We start from the raw sequence: 16,389 nt of genomic DNA on the forward strand, positions 1-16,389 counted from the left end.
AGCAGAGATAAAAGAGTGTTCACCTGCCTTACCACTAACGTTTGTAGGAATGTAGGGTTAAGGCGATCTGCATGAGGTGGGTAGGAAAGACACAAGATATGTCTTTATATTTGCTCTGTTTGGTGTTTTAGCCTTAATTCCACACTCACTGTTGGTTTTCTATATAAATATCAAGCATTTTGTTTTACTAAGGAGTGATTGTGGAGTTCCCTATATTTGTTGGTCTGTTTATGGGTCAGTCCTCGGGTGTGTACAGACTGTGTTTGTCCACCTTCCAGTTTGTTTCTCAGATAAACCTGCCAAAGGTGAATACAGTTCCCCATCCTGTACTGTATATAATCCTTCAATTTGTCAGCAGACTTGTATCCCTCTGAATTCCACTCCCATTCACTGCTGCTTTGTGTCTGTCCCTCCCCTTGGTGTACGGAGTTACAACAACTCTCCCTGGACTCCACCTACAAACTTCTGAGTCTATTTTTCCAGCACACACTACCTACATGTCCTCTATCTCCAGTATTATGACTCTGACAGGGTTTGTTTAATCCCTGGTAAATTAATAATTTAAACCACCTTTAACTGCACTGCTGACCACAAGAACACTGAGATTTCAGAGGGAATGACCATGAAAACAACTTCCGAGATTTTAATGTTATGTGGAGCCCTCCTTGCCAATATTTTAATAGTTTTCTTTTGAAGATGTGGCAGCATTTGTTAGTCTCAGCCCAACTGTACCCCCCCCCCCCCCATTGCTAGGTGGTTATTCCAACCTCACACTCCCAGAGCCCAGAGCTAATCAGCAGTTTTCACAGCTGAGATCGTCTAGGAATCATTCTGGGATTTCAGATTTTGTGTGAATTTAATAAACAAGGAAGCCAGAGACATTTGGGGAGCTTAAATTTGTCCACAACTGATTGAAATGTGCTCTAGTGAAATATGAGACTTGCCTCCAGCTTGTTTCTGTTACTTTGCTGCACTTTGTATGAAAGGCAGGAGGACCTAAGGAATTGAGAAGATTTGAACTGGTTGCAGCATTGTGTGCTGCATGGACACTCCCAAAAGCCTAGGCTTGCACTCTCTGTGCCCCATGTCCCAGGGAAGTCAGGCAGCCCAAACTGTACCATGTGAATAGCTCTTGGTGCACGTGCTTCTGGTGTTTGACATTGGATTCATTGTAGTGCAAGGTCTTGAATTGATTAAAATCAGAGAACTCTTCTGTGAAGGATTGCTTGTAAGTAAGGTCCCACTGTAGATAAGCCCATATTTCTGATGAAGAATATCAGTCCCTGGCTGGGGCACCTGCACGATAGCTTGGTCACAGAGTGAAGATCTCCAGATGCCTGCTGGTGAAGTGGAATACCTAACAAAACTAGCCCTCGACAGACGGTGCACGTCTCTTGCTGATGTGCAGTTAACTTTCAAATTAAATCACCTCACTACTTTTTATTTTAGGATGAGAAATACTTTGAAGTCATTGTGGTATCTGGTATTCAAATTCTCCTTTTATTTCCCTCAAGGAGCTGACTTTTTTTGACCCAAGAGCATTAATGTTGGAATTCACTTTTGGTTTACTGGCCTCTGGTCCAATGGGTAATCCTGATGGATAGAATGGTTCCCTTTTCACTGTAAAATGATTGACTATAGTGATGATTCTTTCATTTATTTCTAGGTCAGCTTCAGATGCATGCATACTGTGAAAACCCAGATATTGTATTATGTGGTAATAAATGTGACCTAGAGGACCAGAGAGCTGTAAAGGAAGAGGATGCAAAGGAGTTGGCAGAGAAATATGGGTGAGTATGTTTGGTTAAGTTAGTGATAAGGTTGTGAGTTACACCTGCATCTTATTGGATGCAGGTGACCCTTCCCCCAGCTTCACCCCATCAGTCATCCTTAAGAACTGGTCTGGATCACAGATCTGAAGCTGCATCATCTGCACGTTCACCAACTGTAGAAATGAGTTCATCCTCTGTTTATTTCCATACTTGTTCACATGATCTCTGTAAAAGTCAATTTTATGCTAAATGTCAACCTTTTGGGTAGTGAGTTGTGAATTCTGTTGGGGTGAATTTCTGTAGCCTAAGCGGGTGGTAATGTAGAGATTGCCAGTGCAGTGGAGGAGATGAAGACAGTGGATGCTCTGTATAACAGCGGAGGAAGCAGTAACAGGTTAAACAGCGAAGTGTGAGATTACCATGGAACAGTTCTTCCTCTGTGTGTGAGAGTCAGATGTATTCCTTTTAATGTTTGCAGACAAATTCTAGGAACTGCACTGGAAAAGTGGGAACAAAAGAGTTTTGGGTTGTAGGAAGTTGGACCATAAAATATAGCAGTAGTATTGGACAGTTCAAGCCATTGAGTCTACTCTACTATTTAGGCATAGCTGATTTGTTTTCTCTCTCAACCCCATTCTCCTCTCTCTCCCTCGGAGCCTTTGTCACCCTTCCTGATCAATTACTGTAGATCCTCCATGTGCAGATCCCTTTAGGTAGGTGCATAAAGTTTTAGCTGTGTAGCATGATGGTGGTGTTGCAGTGTTGTGTATCTTGGGAGTAGGGTGTACTTCACCTTGTTAAAGTCATGTAGAGACTTCGAGTAGGAGCCACCTGGCCCCTGAGATGTTCTGCCATGTAATAAGTTCATGTTGAGTGATTATCCCCTCAACTCTGCATTCTGTCACTGTCTTTATTAATTATCCAACCAGAAATATTCAGACTACTTCCATTGTCCTATGTGGAAGTGGGTTGCAACCATTTGAGAGAACACATTTCTTTCAAAAACTGATGACCCCTTGCTAATAAACAGACCCCCCCCCCAACCCCACCAGGGTATAGGTTCCACCACAAATGTCAACGTCCTCTCCGTCAACATCCTGTCGACACCCCTTGGGGTCTTGCAGTTTTCAGTCGGGCGTCCTCTCATTTGTACAGACTTTGCCAGATCCAAGCCTGGTCTGTCCAACACTTCACTCACTAGACAATGCCCCCATTCTGGGCTTTATTCCAGTGGCCTTCAGACCTGCCTTTAGTGTATGAACACATGCTCAGGTGTGCTCCCCACAGAGGCCGATAGAAACGGAATACATGTTACCTGTGAAGTGTTTAGTTCCTCCACCAATAAATACTGCCTTCCTGTTAGCTTTCTTCATTAGCTGATATGTCTGCCTACCAGCCCTCTGTGAGTCATGTACTAGGACACCCATGTCACAGGATTCTGAAAGGGTGAGCAACTTCAGAGGATCTATCCTGGGCCCAACACGTTGATGCAATCACGAGAAGGCACACCAGCAGCTCTACTTCATTAGGAGTTTGAGGAAATTTAATCTCACCAAAGACTCCTGCAAATTTCCACGGATGTACTGTGGTGAGTTTTCTGACTGGTTGAATCACCAGATGGCATGAGCAGGCTCGCAGGAGGCTGTAGAGAGTTGTACCAGCTCCATCACAGACACAACCCTCCCACAATGAAGGGCATCTTCAAATGAAGGTGCCCAAAGAAAATTGGATCTATCATTAAGATCCCTCACCACTTGGGGCATGCTCTCTTAGTACCACCATCAGGCAGAAGGCACAGGAGTCCAAAGATAAACACTCAGTGTTTTAGGAACAGCTTGGCCATGTAACTTCTGGATGTCTCTGATCACTACTTCACTGTACCTCTTTTGCACAATTTATTTATGTCTTGCACTGTAATGCTGCTGCAAAACAACCAAATTCACAACATCAAGTCAGTGATCATAAACCTGAGATCCTTCATCATTGTTCTTTTCTAATACGCTTACAAAGTGCTGCAGACTGTTGCTTCTCCATAGAATTTACATGGAAGATTTGAGTGTTTCTGGCCCAGGCAGGGCAGTAATTTATAATTAGCTATGTAATTAAAAGGATTTTAATGTGTTCTGTGCCAATACTAAATGTATGGTTTGTTAAATAAAAGCTTTGCGAATATTGCATTCTTAAATGTTGATGTTGAAAGTTCACTCTCCTCTGTGCTGCTCTCTTGGGTTGTGTGCCTGTTTTCCTGTTACTGGTGGCTGGCGAGAAGGTCTGAGTGCAGAACATCACTTCATCTTGCTTCTCTGATTTGGTTGCAAGACCTTCTTGAAATGTTGGAGTTGCTTTGCTTAATTTCATCCTTCACAGGAATTCCTCTGTGCACTTTGAAGTCTGTAGTTCGATAATATATGTACTACTGCCTCCATGTGCATTATCTGGTTTGAAGATTGTGAACATAACCACCTTGAAATATAGACAGTTATGGATAAAGAAAAGGATCATCAGTGTTAAAGGTCTGAACTATAGGGGAGTGGGGTGAGGAGGAAGGCCGGTTTCAGGGAGGATCTGACAAAGGTAGATTGCAAGTTGACATTTTCACTTTCAAATAAGAGCCTGTGAGCGTTCAAGGTAAGCAATTTCCTGTCAGGGTGAAAAGTTAAATAGAATATTGACAGTATAGCACAGGAACAGGCCCTTGAGCCCATAACGTTGTGTTGTACCAATCAAATTAGTTATCAAATGGCTAACTAAACTATTCTCTTCTGCCTACACAACATCCATACCCTTCCATTTTTCTCACACTTATGTGCCTATCTAAACATCTTTTAAATCTCCCTAATGTTTCTGCTTTTACCACCACCCCCAGACAATGCACTCCAGACACCCACCACTCAAAGCAACAACCATTTGTCCTTCACATCTCCTTTTGAAATTCCCCCTTTCCTTAAATGCATGCCTTCTGGTATTAGACATTTCAACCCTTGGAAAAAAGATTTTATCTGTCTAATCTATATGAGCCTCTCATAATCTTGTAAACCTCTGTTGGATCTCCCTTCGTTCTCTGCTGCTCCAGGGAAAACAACCCAAGTTTGTCAAACTTCTCATTATTGCACATGCCCTCTAATCCAGGCAGCATCATGGTAAACCTCTTCTGTATCCTCTCCAAAGCCTGGATGTCCTTCCTATAATGGGGATTTATCCCAGACAGCAATGGGAGATGGGAGTAGATTGCTGCTGAAGTAACAGATCAGACACTGGAGCTGGACGATCTCAGTGGAGTCAAGAAGTATCAATGGAGGGAAATGGGCAGTTGACATTTCAGGTTAAGGCCCTTCATTGGAAGCGAGCAGACCAGGTGAGGGCTGAAGGGATCCAGGGCATGTTGGCAAAGTGGATTCAAAATTGGCTTGGAAATATAAGACAGAGTCTGATGGTGGAAGATAGTTTCTGCAAGTGGTGTCATGCGAGGATCAGTGCTGGGGCCATTACTGTTTGGAATACCCATGAAATACATGGAAAGTTGACATTGTTTTGCTCTAATTCTGTTCTTTGTGTAAAAATTATTTATGTTTATGTCTTTCTTCTGGTAAGATGGTGGCATGCTCAGGCACACCAGCCTCTTTGGGGCCTACTAAAGGTGTTTTTGTCTTTTTTTATGACCACAGCACCTTTCTGAACATTAAGAACTTCAAGAACTGCTGGTCTACCCTATCAATGAATTGCTTGTAGGCGGAAGAGCTGGATTTGGTGCGGACGATGTTGTTGCCTGCTACAGAATGGTGTCAGAGTCGGTGTGCAAAGGCAGTGTGTAGGCTAACAGCGAGTAGTTGTCTTGGACACTTTTCTGGTGATCACAAGTCTGGTCCACTGGTTTATTGGATTTGCATGGCCTAGGCTGTGAAGTGGACTAGGCCCCATGCTACAGTGTCGCCTGTTTCAGCCTCCCTGGAGAAGTGGCACTGGTGGTGGTGTTGTGTCCATGCTGGATTAGGGACTGGATCTACCCATCAGTGCTGCTCTCCAGGGTTTGCTCAGTGGAAGATGAGCTAGATTGTGTTTGTCTGTGGACTACTGCAGGCTATCGTCTATGTTATATTTTTGCTTGAGTGATTGCATGTTTACTACATGTACCATGTGCTGTGCATGACTGTTGGCACTGCATTTTGCACCTTGGCCCCAGAGAAGTGCTGTCTCATTTGGCTGTATTTATAGAAATTCATGTATGGGTGAATGACGATTGAACTCAATCTTGAATGCTGACTATGAGGACATAGATTTAGGGTAAGGTTGAAGAGATTTGCAGAGAATCTGAGAGGGACATTCTTCACGCAGAGTGTGGTGAGTACCTGGAAGACAATGTTAGAGAGAGAGTGGTTTAAGTGAGGTCACTAACCCCAGTTAAGAAGCATTTAGATGAACACTTGAGTTACTGAGGCACAAAAAAAATCACGATTTTGGGAGACAGGCTGAATATTGATGGGTGTCCACTAGTCAATGTGGAAGAGTCATGCTGATTGGTCAGTGATTAATATGGATGGGTGTCCATTGGTCAGTGTCGAAGAGTCATGCTGATTGGTCAGTGATTAATATGGATGGGTGTCCATTGGTCAGTGTCGAAGAGTCATGCTGATTGGTCAGTGATTAATATGGATGGGTGTCCATTGGTCAGTGTCGAAGAGTCATGCTGAGTGGTCAGTGATTAATATGGATGGGTGTCCATTGGTCAGTGTCGAAGAGTCATGCTGATTGGTCAGTGATTAATATGGATGGGTGTCCATTGGTCAGTGTCGAAGAGCCATGCTGATTGGTCTGTTATCCATTCTGTATAATCTTTGTGAAAATGGTTGTTTTCTCAGTGTTGACAATAAAGTGTTGGAAGAGAGATGAATAATTGTGGAATTTGAAGGGTAAAGAGCAGCTTACTTTGTCTACCACCACTGGCAAATTTACAATTTGCTTACCAGCTTCTGAAAACTGAGCAATGAATGAACTGGGTTGGGAATATTTGCCACAGTGAGGGAGCATGTACTGAGGTGAAGATGATTACTGAAGTGAGGGTGCGGGTGCCATGGTGAGGGTGCGTGTGCCAAGGTGAGGGAATGGGTGTCGAGGCGAAGGTGTGTGTACTGTGATAACGGTGTGGGTGCTGTTGACCTGCGCTGAGCTGATGTACTGCTATGTTGTACAATACAGTATTTTGCTGACATTGTGTTGAGTCCTTCCACTGTGCCACCTGGAGGATGCTCAATATAGCTCTGCACTGCTGCCGGACAGCCAATTTCATGACATATGTCAGTGATAATAAACCAGATTCTGATGCTCTCTCAGACTGTAAATCTCAGAATTTGTTCTTGAAAGGAACAAAAATAATCTTTCTCAGCGATGGTGGTTGTTGGAATTGAGGGGCATTGTGTTGGTACAGAAGTGACACCGAGATATGGGGTCAGTCATGCTCTTTAACAATGTCCAAGCAATGCAAGGAACTTGCCTCTGCTCCTCTTCCTAATCTTACATCTCAAAGTTCACATGAAGCAATGATTGATGCTGCAGGAAGCTTGAGGATTGTGTGTAAGAACAATTTCCAGGTGAAGATCAGGGACTTGAATGGCAAGTTTAACTGTACTGAGTCCCAGGATCTTCAGGCCGTGTTAACTGTCTTATGTTCCACAGTCTCATCACTAGGAAGAATGAGTCAGTGCTTCAGGAGAAGGTTTTTAATTGGGTGAATTTGAAGAAGTTCATCTCCATTAGCAACGAAAATGTGGAAAGCTTGATTATCTGAGAAAGTTGTGTTTCGTACAGAATGGAGCAAAAAGAGATTGTGAGTTGTCAGTTTATGAGTGAGTAAAATTCAGTACAATTTTAGTCTGTGATGTTTTCATTTGTTCTACTGAGCGTAACACAGAGGTGCAATCACTGCCTTTTCAGTTCCCACACTTTTCATTATGTGTGTTGCTCTCTGATGTATTGGCTGTAGTCAATGTGTGTATCTCTGACTGCTCATCTGTTATGTTTGTTGTGTCCAGATTCTATTACTTTGACATGTTTGCAGCACATATCCCTGTGGAATCTGGAGCTTGGTTAGAGTAGTTTTCTCAGCGAGAGTGGAGTGGAGTTTTAATGTCATCAAACTGAAGTTAAAGGTAAAAGAGATAGTAAAGAAAAAATTTATTTGGAGACGTAACACCTGCATCCAAACATAGGCAGCACCTTCAACTAGAGAATGATTAGCAGCTTAATGTTGTACTTCCTTATTCATGATCTTGACAAATGCTTGGATTTCTCCCTCATTGAAATTGTGACTGCAGATATTTTGTGATAGGCAAACAGTTTATGCATTACAGACTTGGTTTCCATAGCAATTCTGAGTCACTCGAAAGGTGTGCTAGATGGTTATGATGGTGGGTGTAGTCAGCTGCTGTTCTGTTAACAAGGACAAAAGTACGCTGGACGGGGGATCGAGCAGGAAAGCTGTGTGGGAAGGGAGATGGAGGCAGTAGTGAGGTGTTGGGGTGTGCACTGCAGTTTGGCATCTTGGGTGATCAGAAGTTGCTTGGTGATGCTTGAACTTAAAGAGCTTAAGAGGTGAAACTCTTCGTACCCAGTACTGTGTATGAAGACATAGTAGAGAATTTGTTAGTCTCACTTCCTTCACACATTGCACAGGGAACGCTGTCATCCTGAGCTTGATTAACATCAGCGTGTGACAGTGAATCATGACCAAATCTGTCCTGTTCAGTACAGAAATGGGCACAGTTGCCCTCTGCTCCAGGGGAAAAATGAGTAGAAAGAAGTGCCATGCATATGAATTTCTAGGTGAATATAACCGTATAACAATTACAGCACGGAAACAGGCCATCTCAGCCCTTCTAGTCCGTGCCGACGCTTACACTCACTTTGTATAACTTGTATGAATAACTTTGCATGTTTCTAATTTAGCCCCAGCCTGTTGTCTGTGTCTGAAAATGGGTTTTGATTTGTGAAGTCCTGGTTCATTGTCAGCAGGGAACTGTGTAGGGCAGCTTTGGCAATCTCTGTTTAACAGGATCTGCAAGTTCCTGGAGTCTGAGGACTTCTGAGTGGGGCTTTATTGAGAGACCATAAGGAGACCACGTTAGGAGTAATCAGCATTACAGCATTTATTGAAACATGACCTTGCTGTGCCATAACTGAACTATTTCCAACTGTAACCCTATCTCTGAATAAACACACCTAGTTATAAATTCAACAACTCCAATATCTTGTCTTACAAAAATGTATTACATTTTCATGTACTCTACTGATCAAGGTTGATCAAGAAGTGACTGTGGGAACATAGTTGTTTTTCTGATTACACCGACCTTTGGAAGAATTTTATGATAGTGAATGTTTTGAAGTAGCATTTTCTGAGTGAAGCTTTGCTTTTGCATTTTTGAATTAGAGTGATATTTGATGTTCTAATCTCACTGCCACCACGTCTCATTGTCCCAGAGCAGCCTGCAGTGTCCCTTTACTATTCCTCTCCTCGTAACAATTCCGTTTCCCAGGTCACCCAATGTTTACAGAAGAGAAACTTCAGAGCAAAGGTGACCTTCTACCAGAACTAGGTACAGGCTGGAATAGTTTGGAATCCCTAGGGTTGTATTGTGTCCAGTCAGAAGGTGAGAAGCTGTACCTTGAGCTTCCTGGGAACAGTGCGAGATACCGGAGACTGAGTAAGAGTGAGATGTTGAGTTAAAGGCAGAGACCCAGGAAATTCGGGAGCTATTTTATGGCGCCACACACAAAGTGCTGGAGAAACTCAGCAAGTCAGGCAGCATCCGTGGAGGGGAATAAACAGTCGATATTTCGGGTCGAGACACTTCATTAGGACTGGAAAAGAAGGGACTGAAGCCAAAATAAGGTGGTGGGGGTGGGGAAGGAGTAGGAAGGTATAAGAACCAAACTGAATAAACCTCGTTATGAGTGCTGATTGAAAGATCTGCGAGTGAACCATTGAAAGGGAAGAGATACCGTATCCCGGGAGGTTACATGGCGAGGTGCCGGGAGGTGGGCAGTTGTTATTGAGGATGTGGAGGGGAGATGGAGCCTGACAATGATTGTTGAATTGATGCTGGGGTGTCTGTGGGGTGCTCTGTGCTGCTTAAAAGAATCATTAGACCCTCAGTGAAAGGTTGGTCCTCTCATACTATGGTGTTTGAAATAACAGCCTATCTGCAGAGGTATAGCCACACTGGACTGCCCAGCAAACCTCACATTCCAACAGCACTGACCTTTTGGAGCCACACGCCTCCCTGTGTGAGGTGGAATGGGCACAAAACAGTCTGCTCACCTCCCTGCCTCAGTACTGTCAGGTACATTTCACAGCTTAAAGCACCAGATTAAATAAAACTAAAGCTAAAATTCAGCAGTATTAACTGCCCTTCTTTCATTAAAGTTAATAAGTTAAAAGGATCTCATTAAAACAGGCTGACCATGCCTGTTACGCTGGTGTAAGGTTGCGGGACCACGTGGAGTTGCCCTGGGTGTACGGTGTGCTCCGAGTTTCTGCACTGCAATGCATGGGTGCAGAAGTCTGGAAGGTGTTGGAACATGGGCTTTAGTTTGAGCTGGTTCTTCTGTCCTAACATCATCGCTGGCTACTGCCGAATCAAGTTTGTCCCGTGTAAAGTATTTGAGAGTTGTTACAGCAAGAAGAAATTTCACAGAACTACCGTTACACACGGCCGAAGACACACGAGACTGCAGATGCTGGAGTCTGGTGCGGAAAGCAAACGGCGGGTCAGGCAGGATCTGTGGAGGAAAGGGATAGGTCAGGACCCTGCGTCAGGACTGTGAGTGCATAGAGCATAAAGTGGGGAGAGGGACAAATGAGTCAGGAGCTGGCAGGTGGTAGGTAGATGGAGGTGAGGAGGCAGATTATGGGCAGGTGGGGGTGGAGACCAGAGCTGGAGGGTGGTGGCTGGAGACAGAAAAAGCTGCAGGTGCTGGAATCTGATGAGTAAGCAAGGTCAGGGGAACCAGATAAAGGAGGGATGATAGGCAGAGGGAACAGGTGGGGGAAAGGGAAAGAACTTGGGTAACAGGGGGCTGGGATGGGGTGGAAAGAAGGTGAGTGGGGCAGAAAGAGAGCAGAAGGGGCATAGAGGATGTAGTTTTCACTGTACATACTGTACCTACGGACTCCCTGCCACCCCATCAGGATCTGATGCAGGACCAACATGTACCTTAACCTTAAAGACACTCCTGGCTGAGTCTTTCCAACATTTTGTTTTTATCCAAGCTCTTTCACTGCATGTATTCGTTCTTTACTGGAAAGAGGAATTTGCTGCATTCTAGTTACCTCTGTCTGAATGGTTAAAGATTATCTTTGACATTTAGTTTGGAACAAATCTTCTGTGTTGATATAGTGTGAACATCTGCAGGGTGATAGAATTAGAGGAGTGGGTGTCAGTGGAAGGAATTCCTCCCTGTCAGGTGTGTCTCCGGAGAAACTCACGGGAAGCAACGAATCCCGTAACCGATGTCCTGTTATAGAACTGGGCATAACCACCTAGAAAAGTGAAGCTGAATTAGGTTTACAAAAAATTGGGGTATATGATCAGACTGCAGGGAAGAGATTTTGACATGAGGAAGAGTGAAGTAGATGGGAAGGGGATTTATATACACTCTGCTCCCCAACTTGTTGCCTGTGCTGGGTGGGCGGTATTTAGGCCTCAGTGAATAACATTTCATTCCTGTTCACCAGACGCTGTCTGTCAGTGCTGGTGTGAGATTACTAAATCACCTTAAACTGTGTACAGCAGCTCACTGGAGTCAGGCTTGTCTCTGTGACAGCAGCTATGTCCAGGCGGGGGAGAAACAACTTATGAAATGTGGAGGTGAAACTTGGTGCCACCACCTTTGTTTTATTATTTGCTACATTTGTGCTGGCATAAGATATTCAAGGTATAAATTAGCTACAGTTGATGCCAATTAATATGACTGGTGTCAGTGTTAACATGGTCAGCCATTAGCTCCAATATCATATACGAGGAAGGTTCATGTCAACAATGTGGGAAGATTTCAGGACCGTTATCCTCAACCGTTACCAAGGCTATAAGCACGAAGTGGGGCAACAGTTGGTGTCTTTGCCTCAAAGGTGCAGCAACTGGACTTCTGCCCTGAGCTCATGCTGTCCACTTGGAGTTTGTGTAAGCCAGTCTGATAACATCTGGGTTCATGCTTACCTTTCCAAATAGGAGTAATTTCTGTCACTCAGAATCCCGTCTGAGAACCGTTCTGCCACTGATGTAAAACTCACTAATTTGTAATGCTCTAACTTATCTCTGTTGCCTTTCTTGAATCAATTTTACAACATTTGCACCATATACTAGTTTTCTGATACATCAGCCTTGGCTAACGAATATACAAATGTCCAATGTCCCAGCAAACTTCTCTTGCTTCGTGTAACACCCTACAGTACAACTGGTCACACCCTGGGGATTTATCCACCTTTATGTCGTTCAAGTCCTCTAACACCATCTCCTTTATGCTCCAGGATATTACTCCTCCCTTCCCGGAACAACCGGTTTCCTTGTCCTTCTCCACAGAAAATAGAGACAGAAGTATTCTTATACGAGTTCATCCATTTCCTGTAGATCCACACACCAATCGGCATGAAGAACTACTTTCTCCCAAGCCTTTTGCTTTTAATATACTGTATTTATGGGATATTTAATATTATCTGCTAATATCTCAGCCCATTTTTGCCTCCCTGGTTTTCTCCTTAAGCATGCAACTCCATCCCTTATGTTTTTGAAGGGACTCACTTGATCCCAGTGGCCTATACCAAACAGAGACCTCCTTCCATTTCCTGATTAGACTTTTCAGATTCAGTTTATTGTCATTTAGAAACCACAAATGCAATATAGTTAAAAAATGAGACAACGTTCCTCCAGAATATCACAAAATCCGCATAATGTTTGGCAATCCAGAGTCCGGAGAGGCTGCTGCGTATTAATATCGCGCTACCGTCTTAGCGCGTCCCCCGGAAAGGAGCTCCAAATCCACCAGACAAACAAGATCAAAAACTAAAGCTACAAGACCTGCACAAAACCACATAGTTACAACATATAGTTACAACAGTGCAAACAATAGCATAATTGATAAAAAAAAACAGACCATGGGCACAGTAAAAATAGTCCAAAGATGTTAAAGGACTATGAGTTCAAAAGAAATCACCACACAGTTTCCACAAGTCCCCAGGGTCCTGACAGACTTGCCATCCCACGTTGGCGGCAGAAGGGAATACCCCCACTATGGATTTCCACGGCACCGCCCGACTCAGCCTCGCAGACGCAGCACACAATGAAAGCGACCTGACCGCAGCAGACTCCGAGTCCGTCGAACCTCCAAGCCGATGACCATCCCCTCCGGCACAGCTCCTCCGAGCACCATCCTCTGCCAAGCGTATTAAGACAGCCCCACCAACGGCCATCAGCAACGTGACCCCGAGGACTGAGATCCTGTTCTTCCCAGCAGAGTCCCGGACCTCACAGCAGCAACGAAGAAGGTGTTCCTGGAGATTTCCCGATGTTCCTCCGTGCTTCAATTATGATTGCGCACGGCATCCCACTTCACAAATACGTAAGAACATAAGAAATAGGAGCAGGAGTAGACTATCCGGCCCATCGAGCCTGCTCCACCATTCAATAAGGTCATGGCTGATCTGTCCATAAACTCAGCTCCATATACCTGCCTTTTCCCCATAACACTTAATTGCCCTACTATGTAAAAATCTAGCTAACTGTTTAGTGAAGATGCCTCAACTGCTTCCATGGATACCACATCCCTAATCCTGCTCTTCACTCTAACAGCATGTTGTGATGGAAAATAACTGGTTCTTTGAGTCTCAACAGTAGAGGCCTGGACACACACAGTTTTAGTAATAAGGAATTTATTTACAAGGGGAAGTCGGGTCAACACAAGCAACTACAATACACAGGAAGCGGTGTGGGGACAGGGTACCATTGCACATACAAAGAACAAGGGAAAAGCACTACGACAACTATCCCCCTTGACCTTGGATAGCTGCGGCTCCCTTACCAGGACAAATGATAGACCTTCCCAAACATAAATCAATGCACTTACCTTCAATGAGGTGGTCTGTAAGAGAGACCGAGCCAGGCACAAGTCTCACCTTTTATAGCATAGGGCTGGGTGAGATAATCCAACTAAGGTGACCAATAATTTAGGTGTGCATTGATTAGTTGGGAGGGAGCAAATGTTGATTGGCGTGTGGTGTGTCCTCCGACCAGCCAGGTGGCAGTGCATCTGTCACACAGCCGGTATCTCTGGATACACAGCAATATGCTGGCCCTGAAGTCTCTATATCTCAGCTTTAAAAGCCTTCCACTTGCCAGAAGTCCCTTTAACATTATTTTTTTTTTCAATTGTATTGTGAAGCTAATAGAATTATGGACACTGGTCCCAAAGTGACACTTTCTCTTCCCAAAGACACTGCCTGACCAGTTAAGGATTTCTGGCATCTACAAATATTTGATTTTCATTTGCAAGGATTAGTAAATGTTTTGATGCAAGTCAGCAATGCTAAATCCTGAATGTACATTGGCAGTATCAATCAGTTTATGGTTTGATGATAAGATCTGAAATATGGTTGATCATTGCAATATGCACATTTGAACACTGTATTGTAACCAGTAGGTTAATGGAAGTAGGTATTTCTGTTTGTGACGAGCTAATGGTTTCTTGCCTTCTACACAGACTTCCCTACTTTGAAACCAGTGCAGCAACTGCATCCAATGTGAACAAAGTTGTGGAGACTCTGTTGGAGCTCATCATGAAACGCATGGAACGATGTGTGGACAAATCGTGGATACCTGAAGGTGTTGTAAGGTCCAATGGCCACAGCTCCACTGAACATCTAAATGCAGAGAACCAGGACAGGGGGAAATGTGCTTGCTAGAGTGGTCCATATGGAACCCCCTTTTTTTGTTGGATAATCGAACATTGTTTGTTTCTTAACCAAGACACATGCTGTCCACCATTTTGGTATAATGAGAACAAAATTATTTACTTATTTGTGGACCATGTGCAAGATAAATGAAAGGGGTTGCTGATGCCTTATGTAAATCGATATGTACTCTTTGTTTCTACAGGAAGTCAGGCCAGGCTGAATCCCAGCAGTAGTTTTATTATAGATTGCTGGGAGGTGTCACAAATGAATCGTAAGCAAGCCATTTTTGGCCATTGCACTTAGTAGCTTTTATGAGTATGGGCCAACAGCCAAAAATGTCCGAGCTATGCTTGTATAATCTAGATTTTACTTGGATCTCACTGATATACCATACATTTAGGCTCTTTGCTGCCCTCTCTTATTTTTACAATATATTAGGGCTTTTGAAAATCAAACATTCTTACTTGCTATTGGAATTGTTATTTATGTCTTCACTACTAATTCCTGGTGCTTGTGATCTGAGCAAAACTGAAATGTATTAGGCTTCCTTTTTTTTCCTGGACAAATGTTTAATTTCCTTGCAAGTATGTGCCGACATGACTTCTGGTGCATTGATGAGTTCTTACACTGGAGGGATGCCAAAAAGTCCTTAAACCTGCCAAATACTTGATTGAGAGATTAGATTGTATGTGAAGATGAATTTTGGAATTCTTGTTAGAAAACATTGTTTTACCTTTAGTTTAAAAAAAGAGTAAATGTATTTCAGTTGATTTTTGTACATGTTGGGTTACTGAAAGGAAGGTCAGAGCGCAGTTTACCAGAGAGATCTAAACTATCACGACAAACCCAATGAGTTCTGCAGTTCAGAATTTCAGAAATACTAAATTTCATTGCATTAGATTATAGAATATAGTTGTAATTAAATTTGATACAAATTATTGTATTTTTCTCCAATTTTATCTATATACAATGTTTTAAAGTTGTCTTCTGAAAATACTGTCAAGATGTCCTTTCTAATAAAAGAAAATCTCCTCATCTTTGGAGTTGATGTGTACAGTATGTGTTTAAAGTAATTATTTCTGTTGAACTGGTGGCATTTACATGTGGAGTTAAGTGTGGAAATAGACTGGAGAATCTGTGGTAGTTCATCAGCCATCATAATCCCAAGATAACTAATAATGCTACTCAATCTTCCTTGTGTGTCGTCAAGCGTTTGTATGATGAATTGCTTCAATTAAGTTTGAATAGAGAAGTAAATGCACATTTCGGAATCTCATGATCTTATCTTCAGATGCATCATACAGGGAAACATTAAACTAAATTAATACTTTTGTCAATAGTCTATTAGCAAAGGAACTACAGTGGTCCAGCAGCTGTGGGTGGAAAATCAAAGTATTAATTTAATTTAATTTAGCTGCTAATCGTTTGCATTAACTTGAAATTTCCATTGCAAAATGTTTGACCAATTGTCTTTTGAAATGGGTGGAAAATGACATTAAATAGTTTTAATTCTAATCTAACGATGGTCGGCTGGTGGTGCAGAGATATCAGCGCCGGGCTTGAGAACGGAGGTTCCCAGGTTCAATCCAGTGACAGACCGCTCCCGAGCGTGCTCTCCATCCATGATGTCGAGCTCGCAACTTGACATCAAACAAAAACATCCACCTCCATTTTAAATTC

The 16,389-nt window shown here is 43.1% G+C and overlaps 1 protein-coding gene across 4 annotated transcripts in view; it reads left to right on the forward strand.

The window, feature by feature from the left end:
• Positions 1-15,744, forward strand: part of rab27a (RAB27A, member RAS oncogene family) — a 276,544-nt gene extending 260,800 nt beyond the window's left edge. For all 4 annotated transcript variants that reach the window (XM_059952507.1, XM_059952505.1, XM_059952508.1 and 1 more), the window contains 2 exons: positions 1,667-1,790; positions 14,517-15,744. In XM_059952507.1, the coding sequence (XP_059808490.1) occupies positions 1,667-1,790; positions 14,517-14,718 (326 nt within the window). In that variant the 3' untranslated portion in view covers positions 14,719-15,744. The remainder of the gene's footprint in view (positions 1-1,666; positions 1,791-14,516) is intronic.
• The last annotated feature ends 645 nt before the right edge of the window (positions 15,745-16,389 follow it).

This window comes from Hypanus sabinus, chromosome 28 (assembly GCF_030144855.1).
Source record: "Hypanus sabinus isolate sHypSab1 chromosome 28, sHypSab1.hap1, whole genome shotgun sequence".
Classification (NCBI taxonomy): domain Eukaryota; kingdom Metazoa; phylum Chordata; class Chondrichthyes; order Myliobatiformes; family Dasyatidae; genus Hypanus; species Hypanus sabinus.